General features: G+C 37.2%; 2 protein-coding genes across 2 annotated transcripts; both read right to left on the bottom strand.

Annotated features, from left to right (window-relative positions):
• Positions 1-596: 596 nt before the first annotated feature.
• On the bottom strand, positions 597-5,928 carry LOC128021964 (Y+L amino acid transporter 2-like). Its single transcript, XM_052609074.1, has 2 exons — positions 5,700-5,928; positions 597-1,244 (listed from the first exon to the last, which is right to left on the bottom strand). Exon 2 carries the CDS (start codon positions 1,241-1,243, stop codon positions 707-709), a length of 537 nt encoding a protein of 178 aa, XP_052465034.1. The 5' UTR covers position 1,244; positions 5,700-5,928; the 3' UTR covers positions 597-706.
• A 1,577-nt stretch (positions 5,929-7,505) lies between these two features.
• Positions 7,506-20,027, bottom strand: LOC128021969 (receptor-interacting serine/threonine-protein kinase 2). The gene is made up of 11 exons (XM_052609087.1): positions 19,324-20,027; positions 17,719-17,872; positions 17,418-17,573; positions 16,287-16,444; positions 15,435-15,484; positions 13,043-13,204; positions 12,133-12,218; positions 11,904-11,996; positions 11,699-11,792; positions 10,930-11,154; positions 7,506-10,806 (listed from the first exon to the last, which is right to left on the bottom strand). The coding sequence occupies exons 1-11, from the start codon at positions 19,512-19,514 to the stop codon at positions 10,424-10,426; spliced, it is 1,752 nt and encodes a 583-aa protein (XP_052465047.1). The 5' UTR covers positions 19,515-20,027; the 3' UTR covers positions 7,506-10,423.
• Positions 20,028-20,645: the final 618 nt, after the last annotated feature.

The following is a 20,645-nucleotide window of genomic DNA, read 5'->3' on the forward strand; positions in this document are numbered from 1 at the left end:
TTCCTCAATGCCTGAATAAAAATGTGTTAATGTGATATCTTGTTTTAGCTAAATGTTAGTTCACCTAAACGTGAAAGTTATGTCATCATTTATTCACTCCCAAGTTGTTCCAAACCTGAATGACCTTCAATCTTCTGTAAAACACAAAAGAAGATATTTTGAAGAACACTGGCTACCAAACAACACTGAAGCCCACTGACGTGCATTGTATGAACAATAAACTTTGACACATTTCTCAAAATATCTTCTTTTGCGTTTAACAGACAAATTGTTTTGCAATAACATGAGGGTAAGTAAATAAAAATGATCCTTTTTGGGGTAAAGTATCCCAGTCAAGACATTCTTAAGGACTAAATGTTATGCTAAGCTAATAAGCTAAGCTAACTGAAAACACACAAAGTGAAATGTTTAATTTGAAAACGTTTAGCTTTAGGCATATAGCCTAATGTTACATGTAACTTAAATGACAAATTCATTTTTTGTAATTAAGAAAAAATACATGATAAAGTCATTTTATATCATTTCTAATAAGGCACTGAATTTGATAAGAAAAATTTGTCTCAGGAAATACAATGGCTTTGGGGTGACAGGATCTCACACAATGACTAACAGAAACCAGCCGAAAAGGGAAGTCGTTTAAGAGGTGGTTGATCAAAGATTAAAAAGGCAGTATTGCTCTTCAATACTGAAAAAGCAGACAAGACTTTCACACTGAGGACTCACAGAGACAAGCCGCTGCTATCAGCCTCACAGCATCGTACGGAGGCTGACAGGTTGGGTAGAACGCTTCCACCAGGTAGTTGGCAAACGTCAGCGAGATGACCGCCTGGCTAGCCGGCTCGACCAGCAGGATGGACGTCCACAGACGAATGAAAGCAAGGAAACCCCCAAAAGCCTCCAGGATGTACACGTAACTAGCGCCAGACTTTGTAATAGTGGTTCCAAGTTCTGCATAACACAGTGCACCAAACACAGAAAAGATGCCACCGAGAGCCCAGATGACCAGCGAAAGGCCGTAGGAGGCGCTGTGCATCAGCACACCCTTTGGCGACACAAAAATGCCTGAGCCAATCATGTTGCCCACAATTAAGCAGATGCCATTAGTGAGAGAAATCTCCCTCCTCATGATCATCTTCTCCTGCGGCGGGTCTAGACCATTGCAGGCTCCAGCCGGTTTCTTTACGTCCAGGTCTCTCCGTGACCCTGGACAGAGTTTTTGGGCTAAAGACATCAGTTTCTTCATGCTGAAGACACAAGAAGTTAACAGTTATTACATTTGTAATTACTGGTACAACTCGTTAAAGGGGGGGGTGAAATGCTATTTCATGCATACTGAGTTTTTTACACTGTTAAAGAGTTGGATTCCCATGCTAAACATGGACAAAGTTTCAAAAATTAAGTTGTACGTTTAAAGTAATATTTTTGTTCCAAAAATACTCCTTCCGGTTTGTCACAAGTTTCGGAAAGTTTTTTTCGAGTATGGGTCTGTGTGACGTTAAATGGAGCGGAATTTCCTTATATGGGTCCTGAGGCACTTCTGCCAGAAGAGAAGAGACATTCACTGATCAGAGCGAGAGCGTTGCGAATTGTCACAAAAGAAGTATGTTTTTGGTTGCCAGGGCAAGACAACCCTGCACAGATTACCAAAAAAAAAAAAAAAAAACAGCATTAAGGGACCAGTGGATGGAGTTTATTTTTACAGAGCATCAACGGAGTTGTGCAAGTGTTTTTATTTGTTCCCCTGCATTTCGAAGATGCTTGTTTTACAAACAAGGCCCAGTTTGATGCCGGATTTGCACATTGTTTATTTCTTAAGGATAATGCAGTCCCAACGAAAAAGGGTCACGATCGTGTGTTGGAACCACAGGCGGTGAGTAAAACTGCTTCAAATATCTCTGTGTTGTTAACTTAACTATCGGCGCGTAAGCACATCAAGTAAACCTTGTACACCTTAAAAAAAAAAAAAGACGACATAAAGTGGAACTTAGTCTTTTTCCAAAACCGCTAAGCAAATATATACAGTTTCAATAACGTTATATACCACATAGAGACGTCCTGCTGTAGTCATTGCTGCTGCTGCTTTCGTTCAGTTTCAGCCTCGGGATCTGATTCTGGATCATAAATAAACGGCTGAATCTGACTGTTAGCCATGGTTTGTTTTGGATGATGGTTTTTTTTTCCTCACGGTAATGTCACAACTTCCAAACGCTCTCAACGCAAAAGCCTACTCGTGCTCGTGATTCTTTAGCTCCGCCCACGCGTCACGCCTCCAGACGCTCGTGTTTTTTTCACAGACTATTTATCTCTTATAAATATAATAAAACTAAAGACTTTTTGGAGATATGAAGGATGCAGTACTCTATAGGTACCCAAGATTAACAGGAGATTGAGTGAAAACGAGCATTTCACCCCCCCACCCCCCCCCCCTTTAAACACAATTTTGATTATGTTTATGGTGGTTTTGTTTAGCATTAACAACCCAGACACAGCATTGTTTCGACTGTTGTTTCTTATTAATTTGCACAATGCAAAATTACTTTGAGAACAACATTTTGTCTTCATATCGGTCTATATTAATTGTTACCACATTTAGAATGGAACAAATTTGTGATTGGCACTGAAAGCACAATATGTAAGATTGCTTGATTAAAATACCCCAAAAACACAAAAACAGTGTTATGTATTTTGCTGATTTGTGTACTTACATAAATCTCAAATATGTTGATGAATGTTCAAATCCAGAGAAATAAGCAATTTTAACTAGTGACACGGACCATGTCCATAGTGTCATGGTGTCGCCTGTCAATGATGTCATAACCCTTCGATTTCTGGTTTCGTTTTGTAGAAGACTTTAATGTGTTTGTGCGTTTTAATAGATCAGCGACGACTACACAGAGTAAGATTATAAATGAACCTGCAAATGTATGTATAATGATGAAACAGCTACGCCTTTATCTCTTTATTTTTAATACACGCCCTCCAGCGGCAAAAAATACATATTGTGCCTTTAAATATTGGTAACACTTTACGATAAGATTCCATCTGTTAATATTAGTTACATTATTCAGCACTAACAGTGAAAAATATTTCTGCAGAATTTATTTATGATATATTAATATTAACATTTACTAATGCATTATTAAAATCAAAAGTTGTCTCTGATAATATTATTTAATGGACCTGAGCTGAATGAACTAACAAAGAACAGTTATATTTTAGATCAGTAATATGTATGTTTATTAACATTAGCAAAGTTTAAGATATAATGTACAGTAACAAACATATCGCTCAGTGTTAGTTAATGCATTAACTTACATTAACTAATGGGACGTTACTGTAAAGTCCCCAAACATATTACATGCAAAATATTCCAGATTAACGAGTGGATTAACGAGTTACAAAGTTGGTATAGACTACTTATCACAACATTGTCAATCGCAAATGCTAATTTATTCAAAAGTCACTACCGAACTACCTACAGAAGCTTAATTTGCGGAGGATGAAGAGAAAGCACCCATTTGGTAAATGAGCCAGTAGTGAGAAATAATAACTTTTAAGTAGGGTCCGGTGCCATTTCGATACTTCTAAAATGGTACTGGTGTTTGAACCGATACTTTAAAAAAAAGAGCCACAAAAAAAACTATGGATAACATTAAATAACATTACAAATATTTAAAATAAATCCATAGATTTCACCTTGGACGCTCTCATTTCTCAATCTGTGCTTTCCTTAATCTAAGGCTAATAAATATATTTCACAATCTGGGTAATTATTTAATACAAAACCACACATAATGTTTCTACTGTATCGCCGATATTTAGTTAAGTTGACTGCTGTCTGTCACTGTCTTTAATTAGTTCTGTGAATGACTGTATGCTCATTCTTTATAAAGTAGGAAGGAAGGAAATATCAGTTTGCCATTAATTTGAATAATAATCTAGTGTGATTTTGAATGCGCAAGCAGTCTGACAACGGCAAAATGAATGTTTGGAAATGTAAACTGATATTTTCTACTGACACACTACAGCAAAATATAGAAATAACTGACCGAACACCATTCTTTTAGGTGAAAATACTAACGTGACTAAGACTTTTGCACAGTAGTGTATGTATAAAGTACGTATGATTAAATTAAGTATATTTAAATAAGTACAATTTAAGTATGCGTATATATGTGCTAAGGGTAGTGATGGGAAGTTCGGTTCTTTTACGTGAACCGGTTCTTTCGGATGGTTCAATTAAAAAAACCAGTTGAAAAAAAAATGGTTCACCGGATCTTTACGCTCAACGTAATGACGTCATTGGCAATGACGTAATGACGTCAAGTCTATCAAACATTCAAATATATTTAGTCAGTTATCATAACTTTAGTCAGTTAAAAACCTCATAATCATGAAAGGTTTACAATTAAGTTTTACAAACCAATAGGGTGTCGGAATGGTATATGTTTATACTTCTCATCCAACCACAATCAAATTCACTCCATGCGGATGGCGCGATTTATCTGGATAAGTTAATTTATTATTTTTTTTTTAATGATGACAAGCAAGAATGAAATAGCAGTAATGAACCTATTTTTAAAATGTAAGGAGTAGAATGTACAGATACTTAGGTGAAAATGTAAGGAGTAGAAGTAAAAAGTCGGCTGAAAAATAATTACTCAAACAAAGTATAGATACCCAAAATGTCTACTTAAGTAAGGTAACGAAGTATTTGTACTTCATTACTTGACAACTCTGAATTTGTTACATTATTTATTTATCTTTGATAATGCTAATACAAATACAACTATTTACTGTTAGTTCATTCAGCTCAGGTTCATTAGATATTAACTGACGCAACTTTTGATTTCAATGATATATTAGTCAATTTCACACTTTAGTTTGGGGAACAGTTCTCACTATTAACTAACTATTGCCTATTATTATTTTTCCTCAATAAACTGCTAATTTGTTGTATATTAATAGTTAGTGCAGTAGTTGTTAAGTTTAGGTATGGGTGAATTAGGGATCTAAAATATGGTCATGCAGAATAAAGCATGTTTTATTAAAACTAATAAATATGCTAGTAATAGCGGTGACACTGTAGTAAAGGGTCCAATTCTCACAAATAACTAGTTGCTTATTATCTTGCATATTATTAACATAATGGTGGTTTATTAGTGCTTATAAAGTACATATAATGCACAACATCCATAATCCTACCCAATACCCTAAACTTAACAACTACCTTATAAACTAATAATAAGCAGCAAATTAGGAGTTAACTGAGGCAAAAGTCATAGTTAATGGTTAGTTAATAGTGAGAATTGGATCTTAAAATAAAGTGTGACCATAATAGCTAATAAGCTATTTAAATTTAATAAAATGTAAATTTAATATTTAATACTGAGAATTGGTCCCTAAACTAAAGTTACCAATAAACTACATTAAAGACCATTGTTTTAGGAGTCTATTTTTGTCACCAATATTCCTGTATTTGATGTTGTCTTGAGCACTCTGTTACAATTAGTTTGAAGGTAATTCAATTTTTTTTTTTTTATAATAACAAAATAACAACAAGAAATCGCCTCACATTTGGATATTTTACCAACAGGCAACCCTCACTTACCCATGGAAATGCCACTGTAGGGCCAACCGTTTGGGCTCCTATTTAACATTTTTAAATGTAGTGCCAAAAGCAAACTTTTGTACTTTACCTTTAATCATGTCAGAAGGGAATGCTGTTGGAAAAAATGAAAAGAATGTGGATTACAGAGATCTACAAGTTTCCAGAGTGATGGTGATCCTGGTCAGATTGAAGAAAGCAAGACTGTCACAGGGTGTAACAGGTCAACAGGATGAGAGCTGTCGCAATCCCTGACCGCAGACCATGATGTTTTTCCACCAGAGGCAAAATGGCTTCTTGAGTTGCCCTGTCTATTTTAAGAGGTCTGTACTCAGAGAGAAGAGAGAGAGAGAGAGAGAGAGAGAGAGAGAGAGAGAGAGAGAGAGAGAACGCCTGTCCACCCCTATTGCAAGTTAAAGTAGCTCAGTAAAACGCTGTTGAACTAAAGCTTGTCTTTGTTATCTGATCTGTTCTAGCTCTGGCTCTAGAGCTCAGTTTAAGGACAGGCTGCTTGCCCATTATTAGAGGTGTTTACTAAGGCACTGTTACTATGAACCCTCTGACCTCAAGTATTAAACTTGCGCAACTCGTTTGTGCAACACTGAAATGACTCTTCAACTTGTTGCAGCTTATTGAGGAGATACTTATTCAATGATCAAACTCCACAAGGGCATTTCTTTCTGGCGGATGATAAAATCGTCCCATAATGTTACAATACAGAAGACATATTTAGCAACAAGGGCCGTATTCACAAACAGTTTTATGTCATCAATAGAAGTTTTTAAGAGATTTGCTTTAAACAGGTTCACCAAACTGCTAAGGCCTGAGACCAGGGCCGTCGCTAGTGACAGGTGGTGATGATTGTAGGGGCCTACAGCTGTGTGGGGCCCTAAGCGATGCTTATCATTTGCATGTGTTTTTAAACCGCCCCAATTAAAACATTCAAGATATTTGAGAGTGTTCAAACAAAAGTATATGCAAAAGAATTAAACGGAGTACTCGATTGCTGTGTTCGGTGTGCATACAGAGAGTTGCGTCTCAGACGCACGAATGCAGAACTGAGTTCACCTTCTCCTTACTAGATGCGGGTGGTGTCCTTAAAGGGATACTCCACCCAAAAAAGTATTCTCTTTTTGAATAAAATTGTAATTAAAATGATCAAAAATGAAAGTAAAAATATTTTTTTAAGTAACAAAAGATTTCTTTATCAAATGAATGCTGTTCTTTTGATATTTTATTACTCAGAGGATCCAGATTTTTATATTTGTCAATGTTTCCACAAAAATCCAATTCATTTCAAAAAATAAAAATCAGAATAATTTCTGAAGGATTGTGTGGGTTAGAAGACATTACCGTATTTATATTTAACCAAATAATTGCAGCTGCGAGCGTAAAAATTAAGAAGTACTTACCCAAACTTTTGAATGGTATTGAAGAAAGGTACAGTAACCGCACATCTAATAACGTTTACAAAAGAGGTTCAGGCATTATCTATTTTTCGTCTATTTTTAAAAAGACATAATTTAATACATTATAAATGTAAATATTTAGATATTTAGGTTCTAAAATCATGAGATAGTAATTTTGCTCTAAAACGCTTCTCACAAATTTCTGACGTATATTTTTTCCCCTAATTTTGTTTGTAAATATGGCCACAGATGTCACAGAAACCATGTGGTGAGCTCTTTTAAGGCAACCACCCAGATATCTTGCGTGTGCAGGTAACAGTCCCGTGCAAATCAATGAGGAAATGGTTTTTGTAGGTCATAACAGATTTCAAAAGCACACTATTGTTGAGAGAGGTCACGCTTAAACCAGATTAGAACCAGCTATTGTGAAAACACAGTTCAGAATGTACTTTCAGGCAACACGAACAGAAGAAACCCCACACCTTCAGGAAATTCTACACATTTTAATCACACATCACGCTTTGTGGAAGCACCTCACATAGTACCAGAGCACAGATGTACACTTGTACACTGCTACATATGCTATACATTATTGTCATTTAATCTTTGATGACAAGCCATTTATGTCAAGTCTAAGAGCTTCAAGGCAAAAACTGAATAATGATATCAGTAGTAGTCATTTAAAATAAAACCCTAGCCTGGGTGATTTTTAAATGTGACATGAATAAAAACACAACACTTTTTGTATCCAGACCTAATAAGCCCATTAAGCAATTCAGTATATTTCTGATATATTGCTGAGATGAGCGCTAAAGTAGATTCAGCCACAGAATAATCTAAAGATGAATTCAGCCTCGAAGCATCACCAGATTGGCACACAACATCATTTGCAAAACTTCATAGAAAAATACACAACAACCCATTACATGACGCATACTTAAGATGCATGTCAATTATCACTAAGAAACTCTTTAAATAAATACAAAAAATAACAGGCCATACATACTCTTTATATCATAACTGGTCCCAAAACAAGGAAAGTCAACAAACAAATCTGTAATAAAAAGTGTAAATAACAACTACAAATCTGATTCTTGCATTGAAAAGGATTCATTAACATCAAACACCAACTTAGCGAGACTTTGAATCGAATTCTGCTCAGTATTTATCAGTGTGATGCTCAATCAACATGCATCGAAATCAAGTCCAAAACTACAGCATGAGCAATTTAGCGAAGAAAAAAAAAACTATTTCAGGACATTCCAGGGGACATATTCAAGGAAAATACATCACCTCTGTAACAATAAGGCCTCTAAAACAATGTCTGTTTGAACAGAGGGGAAGTCTACAGCAAAGAATCATGCAACCCCACCAGCACAGGAATTCAATGCCTGAAAACACTGGAGAACAGCAAAACCCTCACCGAACGCTTCATATTATCAACAAGCATATGCTTGGCTCATGGGTCAAGCTAAAAAAGACCAAACCATCAGCACAAATTCCATTTGCCTTCTGCTTGAGGATCAGTAGAATATTGACAGTGCTAACTCATTCCCTTTGGTTTAGTTTTGAAATGACCTGGCAGAAAACTGCTCTAAACTGGCAACGGTTGGATAAACAGTAGTAAAGAGTCACTACTCTGTTTCTTAAAAAAAAGCATCTTGCCGATTGCATTTCTTCAAATCTATTCAGATGTGATGGAAACATCAGAATATTTCACACAGTTGCTTCAGCTAGAGTCTATTTTATGTTTTAAAAGTGCTGTAAACTGTGCTCTGTCTGCTGCTACATCTGGAGCCAGTGGTAACCAGTGCAAACTAGGCTACATACGGTAGATGGCACACATTTATGAAAAGAAACTTATCTAAGCTGAAGTGTGAACAACTCTGGGCCACATATGGTTCAGTTAACAGGGTCTCTGATTATCTTATTTATTGAGTTAATGCATTTGATTGACATGCCATTTAAGACATCAAAAACATGACCGAGAAGAAAAGGCTGGTGTGTAATGTTGGTCTCAGCCAGTTTGTGTGAGTTCTATCATTGTAGACTCCAGTGTACCAACCGATTCAGCCTGGATTGAGTCAGCTTCATCCAATATTGCTCACTAACAGGATGCTACAGTAGTCACTGTACCAAAAGAAAAAAAAAAAAAACAAGGAAAGAATGACACATCTGATTGGCTCAATGGAAAACCCAGAGAGGCAGGGAGCTTGGTTTGTTCCATTTGCAGCTGGGCAAAAAAAAAAAAAAAAAAAAAAAATCTACAAATTCTTCAATAGACCACAAAAATCCAAACATGCCAAAGCTAACTTGTTGGCATTTCTCCTGAAGAATGTTTTCGCACAATAAAAGTAAATGGGGTCCAAACAAAACTGGACACTGGACCCCACTGACAAAAACATTTTTCAAAAGAAAGAAAGTCTTATAGGTTTGGAATGACATGAGGATGACGACGATGAAGACAATACTTTCATTTTAGGTGAAGTTTCCCTTAATGGCCAAACCACTGAACCACTGGTGTGCCAATGGACTTTATTTTGTACTTTATTTAATGGACTTCTCATTAAGTAAAGCAAATGGGCCACAATATACAGTATGCAACATTCCATCTGTTCAAAAGCTGGGGTTGTCATAATTTTCAAAGTCATGTCTAATTCTCAAGATGTATTTGTTGTAGAACCCATTGAATACACTGCAATTTTCAACTTACAGTCTTAACTGCATCTACCCTGACAAAGGTCTACTGCAAAACGTCCACCAACCCTGACCTATAGTGAAACAACCAACAGACTCTGAGTGCAGTGTGGGAAAAAAACTGGTTTATAAAGAGGAAGAACAAAACTGCTGATTCACATGAGCTTTCATCAAGTCCAGACATGCAACTGTGCAGTAATCGGGACGTTTCGTGGCATTACAGGAAGGTGTGTCTTTATAACTTTACCTCAAGTCTTCTATTTTACTAAATCCGCTGGCATGGAAAGTGCAAATTGACAGGATAGAATTGATTGCTTATGCGTTTCACTGCTTTTCCGAGTAGCAGCAACCAGATTCTTTTGATGACTGGAATAAGGTTTAAAACGTGGCAATGTAAAACCACTGTGCTGCTTAAATTGGTGTCCCTGTCATCAAGGATTTAGGCTTACGCCAACAACCAGTATAGCTCAGAAGTCAAAACAAGCTAAGTGGCTATTTGACCGAAATCTGTCTTGTACGTTGCAACCATTAAAGTTGTGTGTCATAGGCACCAACACCTTAACCACAGGGGCAAAAGCACTTGTCCAGGCACACAAAGTTTCGGCCAAGCAGCACAAACGTAAGAGCATGTGAACAGGGACCATCCTTAACTGAAAGAAGGACTCACAGAGCTCTGGTTCAAGAGCAGTGATTGGGAGTTGGGAGAAGGTCAGAAGAGTCGTGTGTTGTTAAAGGAGTTGGAGAGGAAGGGGGTGCTGGGGGCGGTATAAGGTGGAGGCGGAGGGCTGGTGGTGCTGAGGTCGGGGTAGGGCTGAAGGCCCATCTGTTTGTTGTCCTGGAGCTTCCGCACCACCACGCGGCAGAAGTCCTCGCTGTGCCGCTCGCAAGTGTCTAGAAGCTTCCGCACTTTGGCGGTACGTGTGGGTTGGTTCACGACCAGTTCATAATCCTCGCGCATCAGCAGCTCACGGGACAACAGAGCATCTAAACTCTGGTTGAGACACGCCTCCGTCATCTGCCGCACCACATCCTCCCTTCGGGCAGCAATCCAGCGAGCTACCGGACCTTGAGTGTCCAATGCTGTGACAAAATCTGCAAGGAAAGTCAAGAGCACATTAAGGAGAGCCTGAATCAAGGATGCCAAAAGTTGACAGCAACTTTTAAAAAGACCTTACAGATGCTTTGGTCCTATTCAAGGTATGACTAACAGGTTACCTTGTGGATGTGGCTGCAGCGTGAGGGGTTGTATGGGAAGAGGCAGGTCACTTTCACTCTGTGACGCATGCGGGTTGAACGGGATGTTGAGGTCGGACACATGCTGCGCCGTCTGGTATTCAGGGCTGAGGTTGTTCTGAGAGCAGTGGTCCACAAGAGGTTTTGGAGGATCAAGCGGAAGGGATATTAATGATGCCTGCGGACCAGCCTGAGCAGCTGACACACCTGATGATGTAGAACAGAACCAATAAACCAACCAATACCCTAACATTTCGTCTGCGTTTGTCTTTTGAACTACATGTACTTACTATATGGTTAGGGTTACTTGCATGTAATTATGAATAATTAATTGTGGTAGCACTTTATTTTACAGTCCTGTTTCTCATGTACATACTATGTACTTATTATAGTAATTACAATAACTATGTAATAACTAGGTACTAACCCTGAACCTACCCCTAAACATAACCTTGTGTTACCAGAACTTTCTTAGTTAAATACACTGTAAGTACACTATAAGTACATGTTAGTACATGTACTGTAAAATAATGTGCAACCTTAATTGTTGTTATAATAATAAGTTATAATAACATGTAACGTGTAACAAGGACACCTTAAAATAATACTATGAATTTTCTCATACAGCAATTCCAGCAAATTTGTTTTTGTGGAAGAAATTAAGTCAAGTAGTGAACAATACGACGGTGAGTAAGTGTTGGCAGAACAATTTTTGGGGTGATCTATCACTTTTAGAAGAAATGAGTCCTGCCTTGAGAGGGATTGGATATGGTAAGGCAGCCCGGATGGGATATTTCTGCTTCGTGGGAAGAGCAGGATCCAGATCCAGATGTGGAACTGTTGTCCTGTAACATGAACAAGAAAATTAAGACCCCCATCAGACCATTCTCATCTCTGATTAAATACTGAATCATCAACAGCCCAGGACTTATATTTAAAAAACCATAGTAACTTACTGGCCAAGGGATGTTTTGCTCCTTCACAATCTTTTCTTGGATTAGTTTCCCATTTGTTTGAGATGATGAGCAGCAGCTTGATGGCCTCATATACTGAGGGAAAGCCGGCACAAAAATTACAATACTTTTTATTTATTTTTTTGCTTTACAGTAACAATTAAACTAATTCCACTAACTAAATCTAGACAAAAATGGGAATTAAACCAATAGTTCATCCATGCATAGTTACCTTTGTTCGTTTCACTTCCAACACTGCTTCCAAGAAATTAATCTCATCAAATCTTCTCAGCATGGGCTCCAGGTCAATAAGACAATCTGTACAGTACAGACAAAGCAGCTATTACGCTTCAAAATAATTGAATAAAATATATATATTCAAAATGTATGTATGGTCACCAGTCATGTTTACACATACATCATGCCCTCTTGCTCAATCTGTCATCAGAATAAACAGGGTTTGTTCAGTTGCTCACATCTCAAAACAGTACTGTAAAAACTACTACTGTAGAAACACTACTGTAAAAGACTTCCAGTTGAATTTCTCTGAAAGTTTTCTGAATGGGTTTTTGGTTAAATGCCTGAAATAAGGTCTGTGGTTCAAGGTATGCTCGGTTTTATTTACAATCTAAAATACATCAGTAATCAGTGATTTTCTTAAGCATATCTGGTACATTAAAGAACCCCTATTATGGATTTTTGAATATTACCTTTCATCCAGTGTATAATACACCTCTAAATGAATGAAAACATCTTGCAAAGTTTTTAAATCTGAAAGTGCACCGTGAATAAGGTAACAGTCTCTCAAAAGAAAGAGACGACAATTCTGGATGAAGATGAGCCCACTGCTCTCTCTGTCTATTCACACTCATTTCCTCATTCCCCTGATCTGTTGCAGGGTTTGCAAAACAGAAATCATCATGAGAAAACTTAACTTTTAATGACTCAACATTTTTACTTGTCAGTAACACCAGAATTGCCAGTAAGAGCGAATGATAGAATTGTGGTTAAACAATTACAATATTTAACGATCCACAAGAAAAGGTCATCATATTGGAATGTGACAGCATGAAGTAAACACATTCAGAAGAATTGTGAAAAGCAGGGGAAAGGTCAAGGGTGGGGATCAGGCTGACACTCACTGAGAAAGGAGGGCCGTTCATTTGGGGCCGCGGTCCAGCCGCTGGTCATGAGTTTAATGAGGGTCTCTCGACTGGGAATTTCTGCTGGCAGACTGTCCAGGCCTGTGTCGGGTCGAGATCCTCGGAGAACACTGAACATGATCTGCATGGGATTGGTGGCCTCTGCTCACAGAAACAACAAGAGGACAGTGACGGAGAAAGGAGGAATGTTGCCTGGATACACAAATGGCTGCAGTTTATGAAACTGGAGGAAGTGACCATGAGAGGAAATCTGTGTCAGGAGTTTTTTTTTTTTTTGCATCAAAAACATGACACAGCAAAATGTGCTTAGTGTTGAGTAGGGCTGCACAATGAATTTAACTTCACTGGTTCCTGTGCTACTTTGGTTACTTTGAATTAGCTTTTATTTTTATATTTTAGTTTTCATTTTAATTGTACAGTTTTTTTTTGTTTTTTTTTGCAAATTATGTATATAGAATTTTTATTTATTTGTTTAATTTTCAGTTTTAGCTTAGTTATTTTAGTATATCAAGGTAAACTAAATGAAAATTAAAAACATTGCTGTTAACACACTTTAGTTTAGGGACCAGTTCTCACTTTTAGTTAGTTGCACAGCATTCTAGCATATCGCCTGTTAATTAGTACTTATAAACCACATATTAATGCCTTATTCTGCATGATCACATTCTAGATCCCTTTATTCACCCCATACCTAAACGTAACACCTACCCTACTATTAATAAGCAGTCAATTAGGAGTTTATTAAGGCAAAAGTCTTGGTTAATAGTTAGTTAATAGTGAGAACTGGCCCCCAAACTAAAGTGTGACCACCTTGCATTGGCAACTAGCTGAAATAAAATCTGATTTGTTAAAAAAAAAAAAAAATTTCCAGTCAACGTTTTATTTCAAGTAACTGGATTTTCGTTAACTTTAACAAAGCCTGGCGTTTGATCTTTATGTTTTGTACTGAATAGAATAAGCAGGGAAAACTTTAAGATTATTTCAGTACAGTATTCCATCCATGACAAAAAAAAAAAAAGGTCTTTATAACTGAAAATTTGGTTTTGGTATTTTACTGACATTTCATACTGTAACCAATCACATAAATGCATTATTTTAATGGTGAATAAGAGGAGTTTAGTTTATAGGCCTATATCAGTACTTACAAGTGCTAGACTGACAGATTTAAAGCAGTCTGATTTACACATTCATTATTAGTTTCGAGAACATTTTAATGAGTTGTCCAAGTATGGCATAATCTCTAGAGTCACTGAAAGGATCCTGGCTGGTATTCTTAAAGCTTCACAGAATCCTCTCAGAGAGCTTCTAATATATCTTACAGATTTCTAACTAGGAACTAGTCTGAGAACAGCTCTGAACAAGGAAAAGACAAAAACTTTCATCTTAGCGAGGAGGCGGGGTTTGAACCTGTTGCTAGGTATGATGCATTCTTTTGAAGACTGTGATTGGTTGTGACAGGCTTTGCCAATAACAAGACGCTTATGATTATTATTAGGCTAGTAATACTATCGAATTAATATTAGGACTTACTTGTTCCATCATATTTATTTTTCCGCGTGTTTACAGTGTTGCGCATTATAACCAATCACACACGATTCCGTTGACTTTATGAATGCAATGGCCAATCAGAGATGTTCAGATGAGACTTCGTTTAATAAGAGATTCTAATTATAATATAAGATTCATCCAACACGGTGTAGATTTCTTCACCAAATATAACAGGAGTGATTTTTAAAGTTATAAACTCGCGCTAGACTGAAGTCAGCGATGATTTTCTTTGCTCATTTTCTGTAGCAGCTGTTTACATAACTGAGGAAATGTAAGCATTGTAATTATTGTAATTATATTGTAGTATCATGTATTGGCGATCTCACAGGTTAAGGATAGGACGATATGATTATGGAGCAGATCTCCTAACAATTTTTGACACTTAAGAGGGTTAAGATTGATTTGTGAATAAATTGTATCTTAACCAGGATGCTCGCTTTAATTCTAACGGGAAACACCCATGTTTTTTAGGAATTTTGCAACTAATAATTTTCATGAATATGTGCCCTGATTAACACTGAAGCTACTGATTCATGGGTTGTCCTCTTTTGTTTAAGATATTGGCTTATTCTGTATGTTGTTATAAGAAATGAGAAGATATGAGGTCAAAATTGTCCTTATTTTTGAAGTTTGGTTATGTTTAAATGTATGCAAAAATGAAAAAAAAAAAAAAAAAACGCTTTGTTCATCATTTCCGATGTTCACATACATTTGGGCCACTTTCAAGAGCAGTCAGAATGTAACAGAAGACTATGAACTAGGTGACTGTCATGGAACCCATTGGTACACTTTCTATAATTCATGATCAGCCAATGGACCCTACCTTCAAATGGTATCCGTCTTGAAAGCACTTCCCACATGATGATGGCGTAACTGAAAGAGGAAGCACAGAACAGATGAGTCTCTACGTCCAAATCTGGCAATCCCCCTTTGGAGACAAAACTCACTTTCCTATCAGTCAAATAATTTCAACATGCCCTCTGACTAAGATCACAAAACCTCAGATATTTTGGCAAGTGGACATTTACTTTCTAAATCACTTCTCTTTTTGGACCACAGCAGTGAAAGAACAAAATAAAGCCCTCTTTCATGAGCGGTTTTGGTGAGCTATGATTAAACCCAGAAACTGGTTAATGTTTTTCGGTTATGTTTTTCTGTTTCCCAGCCTCTCTCTTTGTTCTGAAAAATTGGTGAAGCATTATATAAATCCACCCATAATTCCCAACAACCTGTACTACTATATTCCTCCCTCCCAGTCAAAGGGTTTGCACATCTGTTAATCAATGAATTTCATTGGCTTTTCCATTCACTTGTAACTTGGATAAGGCTTTTATAGATTCCTAGCCAGATCAAATATTTTAGAGATAAGAATAACTAGAAAAATGTTTCCTGACTTTTCCAGGCCTGGAAATCACTTTTAAAATTCCCAGACATTTCCAAGCTCGCCATATGAACTCTGAAGATAAATTAAGGGTGGAATTTTGCTGAGTCAGCAACAGACTGCGGCCATGGTGAAATAAGGACAGCTGAACGTCTCAAGGGGATGCCCCCCGAAAAATACAGGAACTGAAAGAGCAGTACTTTAAAAGCCTGTAGTAGAAATAATATGAATCTCAGAAGGAAGTCCACTCATCCGGTCAAAACTGGAAGCTTTATCAAATCTACAGAAACTGACCTGTACATGTCATATTTGACATCAGCTCTGCGGTTCTTGGAAGGTTCGTACTCCTCAGGTGGCATATAAATGACTGTGCCTCCCATTTCGGCAGGTTTGGAGCCGGAGCCTTTAGTGATAGAGAGCTGGCGCCATTTAGATAAGCCAAAATCAGCTATCTATTCATTAACACACACATACAAGACTTTAGATCAGAAAGGCCAAATGTAAAGTTGCAACATAAAAAAAAATCAAAAAATTACTTTCGGCCAAAATGGGTTTATCTGTCAAGATACAAAATAAAAAGGGTGCCACTGAACTACATTTGTTACCGTAGTTCTTACCATTATCTGCCTTTTTTTTTTTTTTTTGCTACACAATTATTTTTAAAAGCAAAAGAAAATAATAATCACTTGCTAGCATTTTTTTATCCATTTTCCAATTACAATAAAAGAATCCTTGGGTTTCGAAGGCTGGATTTGAAGACATTTTTAGTGAATAACAACTAAAAACTACAGTCTGTTCCTCATGCAAAGCTATTATATGGTTTCAGAAGACTTGAATTACAGCACACAAATCATATGAAGCACTTTCATGATACTTTTATGGTGCTTTTGTGTCCATTTTAAAGCTTCAGAGCTCCGGTGCCTATTGTAATTGAAAGTAAAAGAGCCACCAGTACATTATTCTAAATTTCTCCTTTTGTGTTCCACTGAATAAAGCCATACAGGTTTAAATTTCAATTATCCCTTTTAAGTAGTAAAGGTTTGCAGACTTCTCAGAGAATAAATAATGAATGATTATGGTATTTTTTAAATCCACACGAATTAAGACATGTTACGGCATAGCAAGAGAATTCATTTAAAAGGGAACAAAAGAGGCTTTTTATAGGAGTAAAATATTCAAACTTGGGAAAGAAACAGGAAAGAGCAGACTTACAAGATACCGACATTGATAACGTTCAGACAAACATGGACACAGCTCAAATGACAACAAAAACATTAATAGTTGATCACCCTGATGTTCAGATAACTCAATGACTGATTGCATTTTGTAAGTTCCAGGAAATATTTCTACTAATGCATCCAAACACACATGTGAAAGTCTACTAAAACGGGGCATGGAGACATCTTCAAGCAAATCTGCGCAAACCTTAACATGGTATTCCCCATCCATCAGGATGTTCTGAGTTTTAAGATCATGGTGTAGCAGGGGTGGTGACATATTGTGGAGGAAGTTTACTCCTAAAGCGATCTCATAAAGAATACGCAGTCTCAACGGCCAGGCCACCACTGGGTACATATCTTTCTGTAACACAATAAGAAAATACAGAAGTCAACACTCAAGAACCTGTGTGCCATAAAGCAGAAAGTGAAACTGCCCATTACGCTAATACTACTAGACTAAACAGGAAGTATGTAATGTAAAAGAGACGCTGTTTGTACAGTTATACCTCATGTAGAAGCTCATCCAGTGATCCATTGGTCATGTACTCAGTCACAATGCAGAAGAACTCGGGCTCATTACAAACCCCAAAGATCTGGATGATCTGGTTAAATCGAGCTTTGTGAAGCACCTCGGCTTCCTTCAATAAGCAATTCCTTTCCCTGTAAAAAAAAAAAAAAAGGTAAAAAGATCAGACAAGGACTACAGTTTCTTTTTTCTGTCACCAGACCACAGGATGAAATATCAATTATTGAGTGAATGGATTACCACAGCTCTTTTTCTATTATCCATTCTTACATGGGAAATCTTGACATAGTTTATAAATGACAACAGTTTTATGTTGCTTCTGTGTCCTTTTTGAAGGCCACTCATTAAAACAGCACAGAAATAGTATAAACATTATATGAATTATATAGAAAGAGTATTGGAATTATATTCAACATTAAAATAAACTATATCAAAATTCTGGACAATACTGATAAGCTGGTAATTATTTTCACATTACTGGATTTGTCTGATAGTAAAATGATTATTTTGTCCTGAATAAATTAAAACACAACAAACTAAAATCAATAATTTTACATGCTACAAGGGAGTGTATAACACTTGCATGTTATTATATAAAGTCACCAAAAAATGTTCATCAAAAAATGAAAAGTCGGTCCTCATTTCTCACCCTGATGTGGTTCTAAAAGACTTTCATTCATCTTCAAAACACATGAAAATATTTTTTGTTATTAATTTTCTTGCAAGTCAATTCCATAAAACTATCTTACTTTGTTCAAAGATGAAGAAAAGTCATATGGGTTTGGAATGACACAAGTGTGAGAAATAACAACAGATTCGTGTGTGTGTGTGTGTGTGTGATGACAGCGTAGATGCTCATTTCCACTAAATTTCCCATTAATTATCCAATATCAACTCATACAGATGAAAATGCATAGATGAAATCTGAATTTCTCCTTTTGTGTTTAGCAGAAGAAAATACTTATTCAAGTTTAGAACAACATGAGGGCGAGTAAATGATGGCGGAACATTTGAAGTGAACTACTTTCATTTTAACTAAACATCTATCTCCCTGACTTTAAAATGCAAGTCTTTAATGTTTACCTGGTTTGCATGACTTTCCCAGGCCTGGAAATCCCATTCCATGACACTTCCAGGTTTTCTATGATTTTAGAAACGTCTGACCTGACCTTCAACTCTTTCGCAGTCAGTGTCTGCCCAGAAAGAGCATCTAGTGACTAGTCCAGACTGGAGCATTCGAGTCCATCATATTCTCGCTTTATAGCGGTAACATGACTAAAAATGCATTTAAACATCTCTGACATACAGTTCCCAACTGCAGTAAGATACCCAAAGCATGTCGTCTGACCACATACTTCATGTGTGTACGTGAGTGTCGCACAATAGTTTAAATCAGTGACCTTATTTGCACTGTATCCCTTCCTAAAAACCTGCAACAACCAGCGTTTATGGGAAGACTACCAGACTGAAACAATCGCAGCACATTAAAAAGCCCGACAACCTTGGAAAATGGTTAAGGAACCGTACATTTATTATGCTAATAAAGACGCAAAGCAGACAGCACAGGTAAACTGACTGAACCCACCTCTCACCAACCGGTGAATCCAGTTTCAAGCACTTGATCGCCACCGTGGTGCGCCAGTCACTGTGCTGCGCCCTGAACACGGTCCCGAAGCCGCCTTTACTGAGGTAGTGCAGGTCCGTTAGTTTCCGGTACGGGATCACCGGTAAGGTGCTGGTGAGACTGCAGATGTTGACGCAGCCGGTGTGCTCCATGTTTGAGGATAATATGAGATGAGACGGGCCCGTTCAGCTTCAGTAGAAAGGAGAACTGAAAGCGCACTGTTACTGCTGATGAGAACCCTCACAGAGAGACTAAGTATCGCGCATGTGTCTACATGTTGTAAAAAGCGGTCTAATCTGCGTAATGTACTATATACTCCAGAAATAGGCGTTTGTGTGAGTCTGTCTGACTGCTAAATGATGGAGTCATAATATCCTTGTTAAAAGTGTCACTGAATAACAGATGGAGAAGAGATACATCCTACAGCTCGCGCTCGGAGACACGCCCCCAATCCGAACGACGCATTTTATATCGCGCCGTAAAACAAACGGATAATAACCGCCAAAACGAAATAAAACCACCACAGTTTGAGATTAAAAGGTGACGGAACGTGTTCGTGGTGGTGGGTGTGCGCTAGTCAAATATTGCGCAGGTGTGTGAATCAGTGGGTCGGACTACAATCCTCAATGTTATGGGTTTCGAGTGTGAGTGTGTGTGTGTGTGTGTGTGTGATACCACCCTTTAGTCCCGCCCTAGAACTGATTATTATTTGTTGCGGATAGATGAATGACACTTTTAATTGGCAAATCGCAGATATATTTTAGACCCTTGCAGCCAATCCTGTCGCAGGGGGCGGGATTTCTCTGAATACAGGTAAAGTTAAGGAACAAAACAAGCTTCCGAGTGTCGAAGGGTGCTACATTTATTTTAATAACAATTTTGGGGTGTATTCACCAGACCTGAACATTGTGAATATCGGCTTTTCCCCCTTTTTTAAAGCGTATATTTACTTTTACACATAATCAAAAACAGGCTAATCAAACAAAGGCTATACATTAGTTTGTTTATAAATGATCTACCATGTTGTCAGCTTTATGCTGATGACACAGTAATTTACACATCGGCTAAGTCATCTGCCAAGGTTGCTGCAGTTTTAAATAAACAAATGGAAAGGATATCTATATGGCTCTAGGAAAATCATCTTACTCTGAATGCTAAGAAAACTATCTTTATATGCTTTTCTAATAGAAAGCAAAAAGAAAAGTAAAAATTCAAGTAAATAATAAAGTAATAGAGGATGTAAAATAGCTTAATTTTACCGTTTTAGACTCACAACTTAAATT

Source organism: Carassius gibelio, chromosome A2 (assembly GCF_023724105.1).
Source record: "Carassius gibelio isolate Cgi1373 ecotype wild population from Czech Republic chromosome A2, carGib1.2-hapl.c, whole genome shotgun sequence".
NCBI classification, from domain to species: Eukaryota; Metazoa; Chordata; class Actinopteri; order Cypriniformes; family Cyprinidae; genus Carassius; species Carassius gibelio.

Excerpts from the sequence above, each read along its gene's own strand:
- LOC128021964 (XM_052609074.1), bottom strand. The coding sequence starts at position 1,243 with ATGAAGAAACTGATGTCTTTAGCCCAAAAACTCTGTCCAGGGTCACGG.
- LOC128021969 (XM_052609087.1), bottom strand. The coding sequence starts at position 19,514 with ATGGAGCACACCGGCTGCGTCAACATCTGCAGTCTCACCAGCACCTTA. Across the intron at positions 17,873-19,323 it reads GATTCACCGGTTGGTGAGAG|GGAAAGGAATTGCTTATTGA; the intron begins GTGGGTTCAGTC and ends TTTTTTTTACAG. Across the intron at positions 16,445-17,417 it reads ATGGGGAATACCATGTTAAG|ATAGCTGATTTTGGCTTATC; the intron begins GTTTGCGCAGAT and ends GTTAATGAATAG.